At 48.3% G+C, this 20,461-nt stretch overlaps 1 protein-coding gene across 12 annotated transcripts in view; it reads left to right on the top strand.

Annotated features, from left to right (window-relative positions):
- Nucleotides 1-20,461, top strand: part of PAX2 (paired box 2) — an 89,219-nt gene that overhangs the window by 54,876 nt on the left and 13,882 nt on the right. For all 12 annotated transcript variants that reach the window (XM_039871477.1, XM_039871481.1, XM_039871470.1 and 9 more), the window contains 2 exons: nucleotides 12,348-12,523; nucleotides 14,739-14,865. In XM_039871477.1, coding sequence (XP_039727411.1) covers nucleotides 12,348-12,523; nucleotides 14,739-14,865 — 303 coding nt within the window. The remainder of the gene's footprint in view (nucleotides 1-12,347; nucleotides 12,524-14,738; nucleotides 14,866-20,461) is intronic.

Here is a 20,461-nt window from a genome sequence, read left to right as displayed (position 1 = left end):
GTGTAAAATTAAATTAATAAAGCCCCCAACACAGGAAAACATAACAGGAAATTAATGGCCTTTACTGTCGCTCTGATGCAGTCATTTGCAACCCTGCTTTCCGCACCAAAGACTTCATAAATGCAAGCAGTTTCTCTAAACAAGCATACTTAGAGCGGCCTGGTATGTAATTTTTCCGCCTTGCTTGTGTCCTCTGAGCTAACAAAGCCCCCTTCTCTTCTGGCTCCAGAGTGGTTTCTAACTGGTTCTGGCCCCAGCTGGAGTCCAGCACCAGGCAGAAGGTCCCAGCCCCCCGCACCGAGAGCCCAGAGAGAGCCGAAGGAGGACTCAGGTCCCACACAGAAAGACCCTCAGCCAGCCCTCCTTCCCCACAGGCGGCCAGTGAGCCTGGAGCCCCAGCCTCTGCCAGCAAGCCAGAGGGAAGGCAGTAACGCATGCTTTCAGGCAGGAAAGTCAACAGTCTGGGGAATTCGCTCAAACCCACCCGAAACTCATTCCTCCCTTTTCTCCGTGCATCTGTTCTCTTTCCACTACCTGTTTGCTCCCTTCCTGTGGTGCGGCCTCTGGCCTCCCCTCCCCCTCCCCCTCCGTACTTGCTCATCCTCCTTGTACTCCTTCCAGTATGAGTTGCACACACCCGGGCTGGCTGTGTTGGCAGTGGGTGCCCATGCCTTTCTTTCTTACAGGTAACCGAGGCGTTTGCAGCGGCGGGTGGGGGGTGGGGAGGTGTTAACATTCAAAATGGGGAAAGTAACTGTACTGGTATAATTGTCTGGAGGTCTAGGGCTCTTCCATCTCTCCCTCTTCTCTACTGGTTGGTTAGGAAATATGAGAGCCCGAAATAATCATTCAAGCCATCCCTCTGTCCTCAGGCAGATTTCCTATAACCCTTTCAGACTGCTGAGAGTCTGTGATCTTGTTCTGGCATGTACGTAGGTGACGTATTAAGAAAACTTACACTTACCTCTCTGGGGAATCTTTGTATCAATATGGGCCCCATTGTCCACTGTGTTGGGAAGTATGAGAGGAGCTAAGAATCAAGACATGGATCTCAAGGAACCTGAAGTCTATTGGGGGGCAGTACACCAGATGATAAGCTGTTAGCTAAATGCTGAACCGTGTCACTGAGTGTTTTCTAGGAATCCAGGGAAGTAGCCAGAAGAGCAAGAAAGAAACAAGACTTGAGCCTGGGGGTGGCCAGATTCAGGGAGACTATCTCCAGGGACACCTTCCATGTGGAGGGAGGCCATTGGCTGGGCTGAGAGTGGTGTCAAGGCAGAGTCTCAGATTCTTAAAGATCATCTGGTCTTATTTGGCACTCACGTAGAACTGTCCCCTCCAGCAGTTCCACCTGGCAGGCCGCAGCCCCTGCCTAGACACAGGACGTAGACGGACAGTTGTCACTGTTAGAATCCCATCTCCACTCCTTACTTGTTATGGGACCTTTGGCTAATTACGTAATCTCTCTGAATCTCAATTTCCGCATCTTTAAAATAACGACATTAACCACATAGAGTGGTGTAAAGATCTCCATTGGACACCATCTCTTCTCTCCCTCTCTCCCTCCCTTCCTTCCATTCATTTCAACTGACTTACTGAGTGCCTGTAAAAACACTGAGCTGAGCCCTGGGTGGATTTCAGTTTCTCACATGATGTAGTCCTTGCCCTTGAGGGAGGTTTCTCACCATCCTGGTCACCCATCTTTGAATTCATTCTTGGCGGTTAAAGTCCCTCTTAAATAAACGCTACACTCTAGAGACAGTCTAGCCAATGCCAAGTACAGTAGAACCATTGCCACTTTTCATCTACATCCATAATGTAGCCTCAGGTTATGTTTGATTTTTTTTAGCAGCCATGCCAGACTCAAGCTCATATTGAGTTCATGGTCAACTAAAATTTTGAGATCTTTTTTCACATCAGTTGCTATCAAGCCAGGTCTATCCCATTCTGCACCTGTGTAATTGATTTTTCTAAACCTAAACATAGGGCATTCAATTTATCCCTGTTGAATTTCATTTTGTTTGTCTGGGCTCTTAATTCCACCTGATTAAGAACATAGGATGTCTTCTATATCATCATCCTAGTAGTTTTTAAACAGTTATTTTTCTTTAAAATAAAGGAGAGTCACATGGCTCACCAGTGGAGACCTCCCTCCTGTTTGTGATAGATGAATACTTTAAGAATTACTGAGTCCAGCAGCCATAACCATTTCACTTTTCTTCATCTTCTCCATAAAGTTAGGAAGGAGATTCTTTGTGAAATATTAACATTCACCACATTCACAACATTTCTTTAATCAATCAATAAAAATCCAATTTAAGTTGATGTGGAGATTGAGTGCCTGCTGTGTATGAAGCACTGCAGGACTGATTTACAAAGGTAAATAGGACATAATCCTTGACCTCAAGAAGCTTCTACTCTATCTAAGGAGATAGAGGTACACACCATTATACAAGTAGAATGCGATAGGTGCTATGATCAAGGTTTGAAGTGCTATGATAAATCTTTAAAAAAAGAGGGAGGCACTTGCTTCCAACCAGGGCACTTAAGGGCATCTCAGTGGGGATGGCACTTGATCTAAGCACTGATATCTAATTAGTCTGCCACAACTTATCCTTGGTGAGTGCACACAGGCTCCAGGTTATCACCATTTTCCTTTCTAGTGCCCACAAATTAACTCTAACAATGCCGTCCAAAAGATGTCCAGACCCTAATATTAAATTTATTAGAGTGTTATTTGCATAAGCTTACCTTTCCCCCCACCCCTGCTCCCTTTTTTTTTGGCAAGGCAGGATGTTATTGAGCTTCATACACAGCAGGCACTCAATCTCCACAGGATGTTATTGTTACTTCACCTTTTCATTGTGACTTCTTAAGGGTTATCAACAAAAACTTCAGGATCCTATATACTGTTTCTCCCAGGGTTCTGCTATATGAATTATCTGAACCTGGGAGAGTGAACTCAAAGCAAAATAGTTAAAGAGTATCTGCCTGGCCCCTCCCTGACCTGGACAACTCCTGCAGTTCCCATTTCGACGATCCTTTCCTTTGGCGGAGAAGACAAAGGCAAGCCGGAGGTAGAGAAGTTCTGCCTTCTCTCTTTTCTCTCAGCGTTACATCCTCTTCCCTGGCGCTGAGACTAAACCTGCCTTTGTTTTTGTTCTTTCTCCAAACATAGCTACCAAGACTCTCTTTTTTTTGTCGTCTCAGCTAGTTCTGAGCTTTTGTCTTCCTGACAGGCTCATGCTACTCTCATACTCATCCTTGGTTGTGGTCCCCTCCTTCTATCCGTTGTGTGTCCTTTACAACAGGAAAAAAATAACTTTTGTCTGATAATAAGTACAATATATGTTCATTGTTGAATATCTGGAAGATACAGTAAACAATTTTTTTAAATTGCCCATAATTTCATCACCAAAAGGGAACCACTGTTGGAATTTGATATATTCTTTTAGTCTTTTTTTTTCTGTGCATGTATAATTTTATATATAGAATTTTTATCAAAATTGGAATGATATGGTATATACAGCTTGTCTTGCTATTTTCACTTAACATTATATAGGTCTGTTTTCACATATCATTAAATATTCTTTAAAAACATGATTTTTTAATGGTCGCATAATCTTCCACTGTTCAGTGTACATGTCCTTTTAAAATCTAGGCTCATCATATTTTAAAGCTTATCTGTGTGCAACAACAATGATTTTCCTTAAATGTCCTTCTCTGTTCACCCCTCCTCCCTCCCTTTACTTTGTCAGGTTGATTCTTTGAGCTTGCAGAGGCAGAATTTCATTTTTAGAGCATCCTATCTTTATGGACTTATGTTCCCTTCTAGAATCTCTTGCCATGGGATCACACGACCATTCTTTTCCTCAACACATAGCAGTTTGCTTTCTTCAAGTCAGATTCTGTCCAATGCCCCCATCCTTTGCTACTGTCACCTCTATATATGGTTGCTTTCTCCCCAGATCCCCATTACTTCCCTTTTATCAGTTTTTCTTTCTTGGTCAAAATTAAACAACTTGGAATAATGGAAAGGGCTCTGGGCTGAGAACCTCAGTTCCCATCCTAACGATGACTAGCTGTGTGACATGGGACAATTACTTAACCTTTCCGAACCTCTGTTTTTTTAATCTCGAAGAGGCAGTGGAATTAAATGATCTCGATACTTTCCAGCTGTAAAATGTGATGACACTGAATCCAGAGTAGCAATTTTCCTACATTGCTTCTTTTTCCTTCTAAAAGGAAAAATGTTGAGCAAGGCAAGTTAAGAATTAATCATCCTTTGCTTTTGGAATTCTATTCGACAAACCAGCCAACATTTTTTATCACCTACTATGTGTCAGGCCCAATGCTAGGCTTATTAAAGTGAAAAAGATGGTTCCCTGCCTTCAAAATGGGGATAATAATCGAAGCTCCCTACTTAAGTTCTGGTGAAAATTAAATGAGTTAATATATGTAAAATTCTTAGATGGGTGCTTAATATATAGTAAGGACTTAACATTAGCTGCTGTTATTGTAAGGATTAAATCAGCAGATTACGACGTTAAGCAGAATATCTGGCATCATAATAGGAACTGGATCGATTTTTGTTATTATTATTATTTCTACAATAGAGGTTTGGAACACAGAGAAAGGAGAAATTAATACTGCTGAGGGAGGAGCTAGCAACCCTCTGGTGTCCATCTGAGGAAACTCAGTCCAGAAAAGCTCAAGAGACTTAGCCAAGGTCATATAGCACACAGCAACAAAACTAGGATTTCAACCCCGGAGATGTTACTACCAGTTCAGTTAGTGCCCACAGAGGCACAGCAGGACATTTCATGACACTGCCCTGCACCTCCATTTTTCACCTTATCATGAACTCATTGATTGCTTAGGGTTCCTGGCCAGGGCAGTCTCACAGAATGTCTGGTTTAAGGGTGGGAGGCAATGGGGATTGTCACCTCAGCGCCTTGGACAAAGAAGCGCGGTCTCCAGCCCAGCCCTTTCCAGGCACATTGCTGCACTTACTTTTCTCCTCTCTCCTCCAGTTCCCACCTATTTCTCCTTTTCGCCCTGCTTCCCCTCATCCTCTCTGCCTCACTCTTTCCTCCACCACCCCTTTTCCTGTCTCCTGCCCTTCTGTCCTCATTCCCTCACACTCCTTCCCTTTCTTGTCTCCTTCCCTCTCCTCCTTTCCCCCTCCCCTCCCCATTCCATTAATCCTTACTCTCCTCCCAGTCTAGGAAGCAGCCCCATTCCTGGTCCCAAAACTCACCCCCTGTTCTCAATCAAATGGGAGGGCCAGAGTGGCAGCCCAGACCTCCTCTGTCCTGCCGTGGGGGTGGGGCTGGGGCTGCACAGGCGGGCTGCCCTGAATGACAAGTGGCGATATTGATCGCATTCTGAACTCAGCCCAGCCGATAGAAGGTAATTAATGACTCCATTTGCCTCAGTACCAAGGAGAACAATTGAGTTTGAAACTGCAACAACTGGCAGCTGGGGAAACTGGGGGGCGGCCTGGGGGTGTAACCCTCAGAGCAGGGAAGTGGTGTTAGAGGAGCTAAGGCAGAGAGAGAGAGTGGGCAGAGGCCATAGGTCAGAATGGTATGGAGCAAAGGTTTGCACAGAGCCCCCACTCCCAACCACAGCCGACCCCTCCTGCGCTCCCCAGCCCCCTTAGGCCTGAAGCCCATCACCTACTGTTCCTACTTCCTCCACACTTTTCTTTTTTCTTCTAGTATCACTTTTTCAGGTCATTTTCTGTCTTTGGATGAAATAAGACTTACTTCCTGTCAGCTGTGTGATCTTGCACATGCTTGTAACTCCCCCCGAGCTTGTTCTTTTTTTGTCAAATTAAACTAATGGTATCTCTTTTGCATGTGTTCTGCAAGGATTAGAGAAATTGTGTATAAAGCACCTTGAGCCTGCTTAGTACATAGTTAGTGCTCAGTAAATGATGACGATGACAATATTTGATAAAGAAGGCAAATTTGATAGAGTAGAGACTGCTTTGGAGTCAGACATCCCTGAGTTCAAATATTTAGCCTTTACTACTTACCATTTTGATGATATTGAACAAATAATGTTGCCTCTCATATGAAAAATGAGAATAATAATAATAATTACCTTGTAAAGTTGAATGTATTTAATGAGGGTATACAAAAGCCTTAATATTGTCAGTTTCCCCATAGCCACGTAGATATTTGTATTTGGGATTAGAAAACCGTAGTTAGTACAGCTTTTTTTACTATACTTTTAAAAAGTCCCCTCAAATGCCTAATTCCTACTTTCTGGGATTTGGTGGCAGGCTCCCATCTTAGTGGCAGGTTCATCCCATCTTGATTTTGTAGACTTTGATAACCTTGGCATTTTCTGACCAAGGAAATGGCATTATTTCATTCTGTCTGTTACCATCACTCCTACTTACCTTTTGATCAGTGCATGAGAATTTCTCTTGTCCCTTGCAGTGACGACTTTGGGAATTGGGGTAGAATGTCCACACATGAGGACAGAACACTTCTATTTTGTTTCTTATCCCTAGCCCTCATCCCTTAGACATGGTATTCAGTGACTTTCTCTCCTTTTCAAGCTGCGGAACTTTGCTGGACAACCTTATTCATGATTGGCCAGAGAGAGGATTCTGGTCTGGGGTCAGAGAGGTAGCACAAAGAGCTCTGCTCCAGAGAAGCCTAGGAATAGATGGGGAATGACAAGGCTAAGTGAATGAGGAGATCAGATCTTTTTATTAAGGAGTAAGAGACATTTTTTATTAATGATTCTATAAGTGGTACATGGTTTTTTGTTTTTTTGTTTGTTTTTTGTTTTGTTTTTGTACAAAGCCTGGATGATATGGAAAAACTTAGATGAGAGGAAAATACTTTGCTCATGATCAGGAAGTAACCACCATTATCATTTGGGTGGCTCTCCTGCCAGTCAAGATGATCTTTGGTTTTGCAGCTTTCTTTGTTTGCATGGAGATTGGGGCCCCACTGCCAGAGCCTATGCTCAGGACGTTGGCTGGGCAGGCAGCTGCTGCTGCTCATTGATTCAGTTCACAGCTGATTACAGGGTACCTTCCCTGTGCCAGGCTCACTGGTGGATATGCCATTGAAATAGCCACTTACCCTGTAGCTCATTTACTCCAAGCCTCAGTTTCCTTACCAGTAAAAAGGGGATGATAATCCCCACCCAAATAACCTGAGGTCTTTGAAAGTTTTTTGTTAACTGCTAAACAAATATGAAGCCTTTGTTCTCCTTGAAAGAATAACATACATCAAAGTTTTAATTCAGCAGTTTGTTTAAACTATTTATATCTGCCTCATTCCACATTGTAGTGGAAAAAGCTCCTAGAATGGGCTCCAGTCCTTAGAGTCTACTACCTAGTTGTATGACCTTGAACTTGTTACTTCTCCTCCACCTCCCACCCCACTAGTTTTCATTACTATAAAACGAGGACTTTGGACCAGGTGTTGGATCTGGGCACAGTCAGTTCAGGGGCTGTAGCCTCAGTATAGGGAGGCTACAAGTCAGAGAAGTGAGGATGCTGGGAGAGAAACTACGTCCTGGACGGGGCCAACTGGCCCTCAGCTGGGCCCCTGGGTTTGGCACCCAGATGGCAGAGTGAGACAATGTAGAGGGCAGGCTCTGGAATCATACAGACCTGAATTCAAATCCTGACTCATTTACCAGCTGCGTGGCCTTGGATAAGCCACTTAATCTCTCTTGGCCTCAGTTTCCTTATCTTTAAAATAGGAATCACAGAATTTACCTCCCAGAGCTGTTGGGGGTGGAATTAAATGAGCTGTATAAAGTACAGCAATGGCATGTAATAAGCTCTCAGTACTATGAACTGCTAATGGATGGTGGCTTGGGCAGGGGACAACAGGAGAACAGGGCTGAATCTTCCATATGGAGACCGACTAGCACACAGTTCCTTCCTTGCTCTGTGGAGTCTTACTAAAACTACAGCAACCACGCTCTCCAACCTCAGTCTAAAAACGTGGCTTAGAGTGGGAAAGGATATTGGAAATCAGAATTTTTCCAGAAAGCCCAGGACATATGGCTACCATACTCCAGCCTTCTTCTTGGAACTTGACAAGGGGTGAGCTGCTTATCCTATTGAGGTGAAGGCCAAGAGCCTCCTCCTATCATTTAGGAAAGGTCTTCTCTGGAACCAGCTCCCACCATGAGCAAATAGACCCATTTTATCCCAACCCTCCTCTCCGTCACTGGAGCTTTGGTGTGGGGAATCCAATGCAGAAGCTGTCTGGGCCCCTCTCCCATCTGCTTTGGATGGCAGTTCCGCAGCTCCAAGGTTAAGTTCTGCTCTTAACTGGGAACATGATGTTCTTTGTCCCTTGAGTAGAGGCACTGTGGGTGGACAGGCTGGTATTGATGAGATCAGGAAGGGCCTCCAGTGGACCAGAGTTGATGCTGCCAGAAGCTAACAAGCAATGGGCATGAGTGAAGAGGAGCTTAAGTCTACCCAGGCGCCTGCCGGGTCTTTCTATAGCCTCAGATAGCTAGGGAGGGATGCGTGAGACTTGCCTGACAAGTGACTGGGTGTCCTGGGGTACCAAGTCAGTCAGGTGGCCAGTCCAGAGACCTCCTGCCAGGGGTCTGGCTTTGAATGCTCCCCAGGAGAGCCTCATTCTCTCATTCAATCATTCATTGAGTACCAACTGTGTACCCAGCTCCATGCCTGGCACTAGAGCTCCAGAGATGCATCGGTCATGGTTCCTGCCCACAAGGAGCTCACAAGGGGAAAGATGCCATCTAATTACTCACACACTTTCCTTCCCTGTTTGCTCTGAAGCCTAGATTACGTCCTGCTTCTACCTCCTCCTCTGTGTTAGCCCAGCTCTGCTGAAAAGCTCTTCAGTATCTAGAGCTAGCAGTGGTGTCACAGCCCAGGTTTACCCTCTTTCTTGCTGTCGCCTCTGAGATTCTACCCGTGGGAAATGCCACTCTGCGCGCTCCATCGTCCTGAGGAGGTCTCTCCAAGCGGTCAGCGCTGACAACCTCTTCCTTTTCTGTTTTCTGTTCTTTTCTTCCATGTTCTCTTGTCTTTCTCTGCTCTTCGTCTACTCTCTTCTCCTTATCCTCCTCCACCCACTACCCTGCAAAACCACTCCCATCCAGGCTCTGGGCTGCCCTCCTCAACCGGATACCCAGACTTCCCGGGAAGCAGAGCCAGCTTGTTTAATGCCTGTGGCAAGTGCCCTCATTGCAGGCAGAGCTGCCCTAGGCTCCTAGCATGGGACTCTTCCCTCTATTCCTCTCTCCTTCTGTCCTTCCTCAGGCATCTCTAGCTGAAGGAAGGGTGCCCCCCACCCCATCCTCTGGAGAGAGTATAGGACAGCCTAGGGGTCCTTTGGCTGATTTGGGAGGGCTGCCTGCCTGCCCCCCACCAATCATGCCACTGTCCTCTCCCTGCCCCTGGGGTCCTCCTCCCTGTTCCTCCAGAACTTTCTTTGTGCTCCTTCACCATGCATCATTACTGCTGCCTTTGCCACCTCCTCATCGCCTTCCTTCTCCTTCGGGAGTTTCCTTAGGCCTCCTGCAGCCTCTCTTGGGGGCTCTCTGCATGCTTTCATCACACCGGTTTGCTTTGCTGCTCCTCTGGCACCTTCTTTCTCTTCTCCTCTTCCACCCCCTTCCTTCTCCTCTTCTTCCCTTTCCCCGCCTCCCACTGCCACCTCTTCCAGTAGCAGCCTTCCTTTTGCCTCCCCTTCCTCCCTCCCCCTTTCTCTCCATTGCCGCCTCCCTAACCCGTCTTATCACCAGGGCCTGCGTCTACAAAAAAAATAAATAAATAAAAAGGTCAGTGAGTGGAGGGAGCAGCAATAACCCCTAAAACAGTACTATCAGTGGAACATGATTGATCAATTGAATTCCATAGCGGCTGAAAAATGTGGGATTAAGTAGTGTATTATACGCACAATGAGTTGAGGCATGATGTTCATTTCAAGTTCATTTCGCCGGCCTCTGCCACCAGATCAGGCAATCAATAGGGGCAGCAGATATCATATATCACCTCTCTGCGGGCTGGGGAGAGAGCACCATAATCTCTCGCAAATTTAGAGTGACAGATTTGTCAAGATCTGAAGGGCCCCTGAATAAATGAAGGAAAAGAGATTCCTCCAGCCAGTGACCTGAGGACAAAGCTTCAGTTCAAACCCACACACACACACACACACACACACACACACACACACACACACACACACGGGCTGAGCCAAGCCACACACGGACATATATACAAACCTACATAGATGCATGGCATGAGTCTCACCACACATATGCACACACCTGTGCACATAATATATATGTGTGAGCACACGCACATAGGCGAGTGCACACTGTGCACATTTTACTCCCGAGGACCCACTGGTGACACTGCAATAACCATACACAAAGACACTCACTGCTTCCCTCAGTCCTGACAGCAGGGCTTCCCAAAAAGGTAGGAGGACTCCAGCAAGAGAGAATTAGATACAGTGAAACATGCAAAAAGCTATCAGGGATGGAATTAGAATGATGACACATCCTTGAAAGAGAAGCAGGCACAGGAGAAACGTGGGGGACATGGGCTCACGCTTCCCATGCCATCACACATGGACACACATATCTTTTCAAAAAAGTTCTCACTCTGTCACTTACACATACCCAGACACTTATTTATCTGGATGTTTATATGTGTAGAAATGCATCTTCAGAGAAAATAGTCACGCAAAAGGGAAAAATAAATATGCCACACCCTAACTCATATAGAGAGATGCATACATCCTCTTAGACAGAAAATCACTACAGAGGCTTACACAGGGAAAAAACAGAACCGCCAAGTTTAGTGTCCATAGGAACAGAGGGAACATAGAAATACTGTCAAGGCTGTCTCTGTGTCTCTCTGTCCTCAGACTTGATCCTGGTTTTCATTTCTCTCTCTCTCTCTCTCTCTCACACACACACACTCACACACACACACACACATGCGCACGCACGCAAGCACACACACACTTTCTTTGCTTTCCCACCCCCTCTGGAATAGAGTGGAGGAAAGACAAGAGGTCCCATTAGAAAAACAGACCCCCATGCTCCGTCTGGGAAGCCAGCAAGAAAGCAAGAGAGAATAGCTGCAGGTTGAGGTTAATCAATATGTAATATTTTCTATGGTCTCCCGAATGATACTGTATGGTGTTACTGTATATAATGCAATATTGATTATATCATATCACATAATCACCTATAAACTGATATATATAACAGTCCCAGAGGCAGACCCTGGGGGGCCTACAGCATGAGCTGGTCCCAGGCCCAAGGCTCCCCATCTGGTCTTGGCCAAGCTGTGGCTGGGGAGGACCCAGCTTTGGTTCAGGGGAGTTGCAGGGTGGGGGTTCAGGGAGAGGTGGCAGAGCAAGCACTTGGCCTACTGTATATTATGAAAACTCCAGTGGACATGACAGGAGAGCAGGGCTGGGATGGTGGGGGCGGGGGGGACAGAATGCTGAGAAAGCCTGGATTGGGCAAAACGTGGACAGGATTGGCCTGCAGCCTCAGGGAGTGGGCATTAGTGTGGCACCACCGCGGCCTTTCCTTCGTAGAGCAAGTCTCAGTTCCTGTGGACACCTGCAGAAGGAACTAGGCAGCCAAGGAACTAGTGTCTAGTGGAGGCCTAGTGAGAGTCCAGATCAGGGACAGAAGCTGAGCAGGGTGGCCTGGGCACAACAGCATCCACAAAGACCCTGTCTTCAGTCTTTAGTGTTTTACTGATCACCTGCATGCCACCTGCTATCCTCCTGCTCTAGTCGCAGTCCTGGCCCAAAGCAAACAGAATACCTCAGCTTGGCTTCAGGTCCCTCCCCCTTGGTGGTAAAGCTAATTACTTTACCCAGTCTCCATGTTACATTCGGCCTCGGAGATTTGATGATTTTCCACCCTAGGAGTTGGTGGAGCTGAAATTCATCTCAGAGCCAAGTTCAATTCTCCACAGGCTGGATAATGCTGGTTGGAGATACCCAGCTCCTTCCCCAGGCTGACCCGGGCCAGGGGACAGGAGGAAGTTCAGGGGAGATGGCCCCTGGGAGGTCCTCTGGCTCCACCTCTGTTAGTCCTTCCAGCCCCCCATGCTGGGACAAATTCCTTGTGTTTTCCTAGGTCCTTTGGAGGCTCTGGCTTCCTCAGCCAGATCTCTGAGGCATGGCCAGACTCTGGGCCAGCCCCTCCAGCCTCAAAGTTGAGAGTAAGGGGTCCCAGTACAGGTACAAAGCCCTAGAGATCAAGCCAGGTACCTCCCCTTTGCCCACTGAACTACTCTGTGCCTCTGCAACCTCTGCTGATGCCCTGAGTGTCCATGTGTCCTCCAGATGTGTCCGAGGGCTCAGTCCCCAATGGAGACTCCCAGAGTGGCGTGGACAGTTTGCGGAAGCACTTGCGAGCTGATACCTTCACCCAGCAGCAGCTGGAAGCTTTGGATCGGGTCTTTGAACGTCCTTCCTACCCTGACGTCTTCCAGGCATCAGAGCACATCAAATCAGAACAGGTGAGGAAGGTGCTTTCTGTGTGCAGAAGTAGAAAGGAACTGAGCAGAACTGGCCTCTGGAGAATGTGCACAGGGATCAGCCATGTGCACACCCAGCACTGCATATGCTACACATGGGTGCACCATGTGTGGGCCGTGTGAACAGGCTCACACAGGACATTACAATAGAGTTAGGACACATCATTATAATGTATGGTAGTTAGAAATGGCGAGTTCTTGGTGCAGGAATGGCCTCGGTAAGTCTTACCCCTTTCAGAGCCTCAGTTTCCCCATTTATAGAATGAAGCACTTGAATATATGATCTAACAGGTCCCTTCTGGCCCTGCCATTCCCCGATTCCAGTGTAGAGTACTCAGAAATGTCCCTTGCCTAAATGCCCCCAGAGTCCTACAGAAAGTCTGTGTAAGCCTGTGGCACTCTTCTTGCCCAGCTGTGTCTGCCTCTTGCTCCCTAATCTAGCTGTCCAGTGTGACTCCAGGCAGGCTGACAGCCTACGCCTCATACCCAGTACTTCCTACAGATGCAGAATAGTGCAGAACACACAGCATGGGACACAGCCCACAGCACACTTGCACAATACACAACATAGAAACACATCTCCTAACTCCTCACATTTACCGTGTGCACATGTTTACATGCCGCCACCACCACCGAGCTGCTCCCTCCCTGCCACAGCCCATACTCATGGCATTTCCCCCAGACCACCAGCTCAGCACCCTCCAGCCCTCGTGTCCACCCACACCTCAGTGCAGCCTGCAGGGCAAATGCTCAAACATGAGAGCACACGCTCATTTCTCCTACACATACGACCCAGGCCGGACCCACAACCACAGCAACCACACACTTTGCTAGCACACATGCATGGGTGCATGTGCACCCAAGCACACGCGCACCCGCACAGCCCCGCTGGCTCCACACAGCACAGTTCCACTCTAGGACTCAACAGCTCACAGCCACTCGCCTTTTTCTCCGCCCGTCCTTTTATCCTATAAGCTGTTTGTCTTCATAAAACAAAAATCAAAAGTCTTTTTAAGGTGCCCTGAGCCATAAACCAACAAAGGAGGAGCCGGCTGAGGCGGGCGGCTTGGTGCACCCTCCCTGAGTCCCCGGCTGTATTACAATGAATAACCTTTATTTACTTTCATTAGACTATTAAACACCAGCACAGTCATTTTTCCCCCTGAAACTCGGAGCAGGGCCCATAAAGCAAATCCGAAGCCTAATTGAGTTCATTTTAATTTCTCTCCGATCACAGCGAATTACTCTGGTGATAAATCAGGGGGCAGCTTCACCCCCAGTAGAAGGCCTAATTTGCAGCTAATTACAAAACTGATTTCTACAGGAAGATCAATACGAGAAGGAATTGGAAATGACGAGGCAATCCCGTCCAGCCAGGGAGGGGAGGGGGTCCTCTGGGGGGGCCAGGAAGCGGAAGGGAAAAAAACGAACCCGAAAGAGCAGAAAATCAGTTTTAATTTAACGTAATATTAATCAGAGCAACTTTTCCTGCTTTGTGCAGGCTCCTGGCCTGCCCAGCTCCGGGGTCTGGCTTGGCGGTGGCTGCAATAAAAAGGCAATTACCAGAGTGTTCCGGGCAGGACACCCTTTCAGAGTCAATGACTGGCCCCCTCCCACCCTTCTGTTAGCCATGTGGACTCTCCCCCTCCCCAATTTCATACCCCAGTGCACAGGCAGAGAGCGAGGGGCCCGTGGGGCTGTCTTTGTTTGTTTTTAAAAAAGGGGCGCCAGCACCCTTTCAGCCAGCCCAGCAGTGCCAGGCTAGAGGCTCCACTAGGCCCTTCCCCCAGCTACTGCTTCTGCCATCATGTCATGGTCCATCCCTCTTCCCCAAGGCTCTCGACCCCAGGGGTTCCTTAAAATACCCCTTGCCTCTCAGCAGGGGGATCCTCGCTGCTACATTCCACCCTTGGGGCTTCTGAGGCAGGAACTGCTACAGAAATGTAAAGGGTGCTGGGATAACCACCGATAATGTATAGGCTGCACCTCAGCTTCACAAGTCAGGTCTGCCCCCACCCACACAAAACTCTCCATCATTCGTCGAGCCCGCCCCTCCCACTCTGCCCTCCCTCTGCCTGGCCATCTCCTTCCACCCCGTCTGGGAGCGCTCCTCGGTCCTCCTCCCCATCTGCACACCGAGCCCTTTCTCCGTGTGTGCGCATCAATAGAGAGCTGTCGCTTTTCTCTCTCTTCCCAGGGGAACGAGTACTCCCTCCCAGCCCTGACCCCTGGGCTTGATGAAGTCAAATCGAGTCTATCTGCATCCACCAACCCCGAGCTGGGCAGCAACGTGTCAGGCACGCAGACATACCCTGTTGTGACTGGTAAGGGGGCTTCCAGGAGGGTGGGGGCACAGCTTTTGGTGAGGGCGCCTCAGCCCATGCCATCTGGGGCCTAGTGTGACAAGTGGGCCCCCTGCCATGATATCTGTAGAGACAGCGAGCCTCCAAAAACCAGGGTGCTTCCTGAATAGACGTGCATAGATTTGAAGAGGGAAAAATGTGATCAGGGTCTCTGTGCGCTTCAGCCTGAAAACGGGGCTGTCGGTGGCTCTTTCTGCCCATCCTCTTGCCTCTCTCCTTGCCTTTCATTGCTTGCCTCCACCAAGGTGCCCAGAATTATAAGCCTCTTGCTAGGACTGGTGCAGGAGAAGCCAGAGGGTAAATAGGCCAGGATGGCGAGAAGAGAGCATGAGAGCCCAGTGTCCAGCCTCCATGCCCTTGTTTCCCCAAGGCTGCTGGGAACCTGCTTGCCTCTCCCTATGGGCATCCTGGATCACTGTAGCTTTGGGCTTCAGGACATGGCATCCAGCTCTGTGGTTATAGATAAGCACAATTATCTCAGTCCTTCTCCTGCTTCCTAGAGAAATTACAGAGACTAAGGCTTGATTTCAAGGCAGGCAGGGTCAGGCCTGTCCCACAGGGGTAAGGGGCACCAAATCCAGGGGCTCCCATTGATTAGGAGCAGCAGAGGCAGCTAGAGTGGAAGAAGGCCGAGGTGTGACGCAGTGAGGGGCCCAGCCGATGAAACTCTAGGCCTCAGAGCTGCCAGCTGTGGAAGGCGCCTGGCATTGCAGAAAGGTTTCCAGGCCAAGGAAGTGCCCAAGTGGGAGAGACACACATTGAGGTGTTATTAAAATTCACCTAATTATTCTGGAGACACTAAAGCCAATGTGCCGTTTGTTCCTTGGGAGACAGAATGATTGAGAAGGGTCTCGGTGGGGATTGGGAGACACTGAGGCGTTACCTGCCGAGCAAGGCGAGCGGAGGCGGCCTAGGGACCTGGCAGCAGGACTGCAAACAGCTAGCTTCACAGTTAGTGGCAAAGACAGGGAGCAGGCCTAGCCCTGCTATAGGACAGGGCCCTGGTTCTGATGTGCAGCTGATCTGAGTACAGCTGAGGCCTAAGGTGGGCTGCAAGTGGCCACTTAGCCTCTACCTGATGGGGCTTGGGAGAGCCCTGTTAGCTTTCCCAGGTTCTCCTTAAGGGGTGTCCTTGTACAGCTGTTTCTAGCTAGACAGAGTTGAGCTATTTGGCTAAACAATGAGAGACTGAGTCCTGGAAGTGTCAGAGAACTGGATGGATGAGCTTTGGGGAGTGACAACCTTAGCTGGACGAAGACACAGCCTATTATCAACTGGCTCTTGACATGAGCCCTCCTTAGGCCAACTCAGAAGCTCTCTGAGCTGCTGGGTATTCTGACCCAAGGCAGAGAGATGGCTCAGGCCAGGCCACTTTTCTCCTGATCTGCTGAGAGTGACAATGATCACTTTCCAAAGATAAAAGAGAGCCCAGTAGACTTTCCTCTAATCCCAGCTCTGCTTCCCTGGGCCCAGGGCCATGGTCCAGAAGGCAGGAGCTTTCGGGGGTGGAGAGATGGAACTTTCTGGGGTAGAGAGATGGAACTTTGAGGCAGGGCTCCTGCTGCAGAAGAACTTGGGCTGGTACAGAAAAGTCCTTCCACCTTGAGACTCCCCCACCCGCCTTCCCCCCCCATGGCCCTGGAACAGTCCCAGCTCAGCCTGGGAACATCTCCGGCTGATCCATCTGGATCCAAGTGTGAGAAAAGTTCATTTCAGACCCAGCTTGACATTCCCAGGTGGCAAGTTAGCACTAACATCTCAATCTGTATGCGACATTTCAATCAAGCGAGGAGTAACAAAAGCAGAACCATTAACATTCGGAGCTGTTCACCAGTGGTAATGACGGGGAAACTCGCTCAGAAACTGGAAATTACCAAAAAGAGAGAAGTGTGTGGAGAGGTGGGGGAAGGGTGGTGGGAGGGGCTAGGGCAGGGAATGATTTTCCTACACTTAGGCCAAGATCCAACATTTGGATGAATGGTGCCATTACCCGAGAAAGGGCTGCTCATTCTTAAAATATTTTTGCTGGCAATTAAATGGCTGCAGTTATTGATCTTTGTTGATTTTATGTCCTCCTAATTTGCATAATCTATTAAAGATGAATGATTCATGATGTGTTTATTATGGGGACAAACAGAAGTTGCTGGAGGTACTGTCAAGGTGAGAAACAGGGCAGTGCCCAGAGACTTCATGGGCCATCTCAGGAGCAGGTCCAGCATGTTGGCCTCCAGGCCAGGACTTTGTGGGGAGCAGTGAGCAGTGATGTAAGGAGAGCAGATACAAGAGTTCTAGAAAAATATGGGCCTCTGTGAGAACCAGGCTCCAAGCATGGCTGGGGTGTGGGAGAGTCTTTTGGTATATTTGTAGAAATTCTCCTCAAAGATTCTTAAAAAGCTGATTTTGTTGGAAAATATGTAGGGCTTTATTTGGTGGAGAAAGAAAAGGGGAGACCCTTTCAGGCAGGTGATTCTGGCCAGATATGTGCTCCCATGAGAGGGTTGCGGGGAGGGATCAACCAATGCCCACAGCCTGGCTCACGTGTACCCAGGTGTTCAAGGAGCCTTCTTCATCCCTCATATCTCAGGCACCCAGCTCATCTTCTTCCCAGGGGACAGGCAGCTAAGGCTGCAAACCTCCAGGATGAGTCCCGATGAAACTGGTCCAGAAATGTCCTAGCCCAACTTGAAGAGCTGACCTTATTGATATTCCTGCCACCTCCTGGCACTGGAGGCTGATTTCAGACTTCACCAGCCACTTGATACAACTGTTCCACAAGGTCAGGACTGAGAGGAGAGAGGAGCTTGGACTATTGTGTGGAGGGGAGAGTGGGGCCCAGTGGGCCAGGACACAGCTAATCACATTGCAAGCAAGGGTGGCTGCCAAAGGCTGGGGCTCAGCCTGATAGCCTCCCCTCCCCACCTTCCATCGTGGAATCAAGGAGAGAGACCGATTTTTCTGGGTAGTGTTTGCAAGTTCTGCCGAGATTTTAATTTCACTGCATCACAACTCAGCAAGCTGCCAAGTCAAGCTGGTTATTTAAATTTATCACCCACTTTCCCTTCCGCCACTGGGCTGCTCTAGCTCAGCGACATCCCTTCTCTCCAGCCCACTGCTCTAGGCTGCTGGTCTGGAACGGAGCCGAGTTGCTCCTAAGTGATAAGGAAAAAGGGACCAGCTAGATAAGAGAATGGGCTGGGGGCATTGTGGCCCCAGGCTTCCTCAGGTTAGCTGGCTATGTCTGGTACCCTTCTAAGGACCCCACAGAGGGCTGCCATTAAGCCCTTAGTAGTCCCAGGGACCTCTGGGTCAGGGCCTCTTCAGTGAGGACTCTGGCTCTGACTGTGAGTTGGTGCCTTCATTCCTTCACGTCTCCCATCCCTGGTAGAAAAGAGCCTTCCCCATTACCTTCTCACCTCGACCCCTCCCTTCCTGTGCCTGGCCAGGTCTGCAGCCATAGAGGAACATGAGGGGACACTGGCATTATTGTTGAGCTGGGAGAAGATGACTACTAGTTTTGGGATTCCCAAAGTCTCTTGGAGATGCTTCTCTTCTGAGCATTGAGAGAGTCCCTTGACCTGGCGAAAGTCTGCCATGAAGGTGAGAGGAGGTTCCCTACCCTGGAGCCTGAATGGAGCAAGATGGTGCTGGAGGAAGTCAGAAATTGTGCAGAGGCTCCTCATGCTCCATCTAGAAGCCAAGGAATACGCCGGTCCCCGGACCTGCTCCACTGCACAGGCTTCACTGGCCTCTAGTGGGAATCACTGCCAGACACTGGGAGAACGTTGTGCAGTGTAGCTCTCCCCTCCCTCACTTTAGTCCCAGAGAAGTAATGGAAGAATGAGACTGAGGTCTAGAAACAAGGCAGGTGAAACTCACCAAAACACAGCTGGGTAAAATATAACAACAAGAATTGTTAATACACAACCAAACTTCACTCTCTGGTGCCAGATATAGAGGGAAACTCAAATCCAGAGCAGTATATGAGAGACTGCTGGTATCACACTGGAGGTAAACCCTAACTGGGGAAAGCTGGGGTTTTAACGTACCAGGCAGGAGACATGACCTTGAGTCCAAGAGAAGCAAGAAGCTAGAACAGAGTATTACCCTGCATAAAGCCAGGAACAGAGCAGACAACACTGTTTATGCGAGAGAAACACACAAACTCATCCCAATGGCCCAGGGAAGCAAGCGAGGGGAGAAAAGTCTCCATGAGAGATGGAGACCCTAAGCCTGACCCTGGATCAGAGTCTAAATTTATACTATGAGTATGTGGCAGGAACCACTAGCCAAGAACTTACATAAAAATTTGTCCAGGATAGTAATCCATTCAGGAACCCCAACAAGAACAAGGGCAAACCTTCTCTGCAGAGACATTCCACAATCCAGGGCACCTGGAACTCCCACAGAAAAAAAATTCACCGCTAAAGATGAGCTCACTATAAAAAATTACACACCTCATATGAACACAAACTATCCTAAGGGAGAGTTGGCAGAAGCAATAAATAGGACAATTAACACCCCCCAAGAACTGGAGATCATAAAACAATCCAAAAGCAACTATAAAATAAGCATGTTTAATATGCTAAAAAAAAAAAAAAAAAGATAAAAGAGAAGTATAGTTTTGTGTTTATCACAGATCTGGATTCCACATCCCCTTACCCACCACTGCTCAGAAAATCGTGAGATAACGGAGATAATTAAGAGAAAAGAATGAAGACCACACCTATAGTTTATTGTTTTGGGGAGCTGGAGCCATAGAAAGAGATGGGCCTCAGGTAGCCCTGAAAGTAGAGCCTGATTCCTGCTTATCCAAACTCCCAGACAGCTAAGTCTCAGCAGAAAATCTTCTCTTTACTTTGGAAAAATGTCTGAACATTGGAGAACTGTGACAAGGGCGGTGTGTGTGTATGTCGGGGGGCGGGGGTGGGAGTATAAAAATAAAAGGCCTTCTTAGCTTCACCGTTCTAGTGGAGGGAAGGTGGTTTTCTTCAAGAGCTTGGAAGAAATTTCTCTTAATGCCTAGAGTCTGTAGCTCTGAAGGAATTCATAGCTAAGAACCAGGAGGAGATGTGGGTGCTGCCCAAGAGGGGTATACCTAAGGCAGAAAGAGGGAGCAGAAGATGCTGGTTTCCTGGAAGCTGGCAAAGTAGAGCAGGGGTGGGGTGGTGGGCAGTAAGGCAAAGTTCAAAGAAAAACAAAGGCCATGGAAAGACATGAACCTTTCCTGGACGCCTTGGAGAGCAGTATAGGCTCATCTTCTGAGAAAGGGTTGCAAACCCTTAGAAGCTCAGATTCCTTGCCCACATCTGGGATGGTCAGTGAAGTGGCCTTTTAGCAGATAGAGGTGTGGGCCCTGGGAAACCCTCCTCCCCCTACTCAGAGAGTCCTGAGGACCTCCAGGAACTGCCTCTTTCCTGTAGTTAACAACCCCCTTCCAATGCAACAGCATTCCCCTCCATAAAACAAACAGCTTAGCCCTTGGCCCGCCCCTGGGGGAGGAGAGGGCAATAAAGGCTGAGAAATGTTTCTGAAGGAGGCTGGGAGTCTCCTAGCCTTG

Source organism: Pteropus medius, unplaced genomic scaffold (genome assembly GCF_902729225.1).
Source record: "Pteropus medius unplaced genomic scaffold, Ma_sr-lr_union100, whole genome shotgun sequence".
Taxonomy (NCBI): domain Eukaryota; kingdom Metazoa; phylum Chordata; class Mammalia; order Chiroptera; family Pteropodidae; genus Pteropus; species Pteropus medius.
Note: the sequence above shows the minus strand (reverse complement) of the source record. Positions and strands in the feature narration are given on the sequence as shown.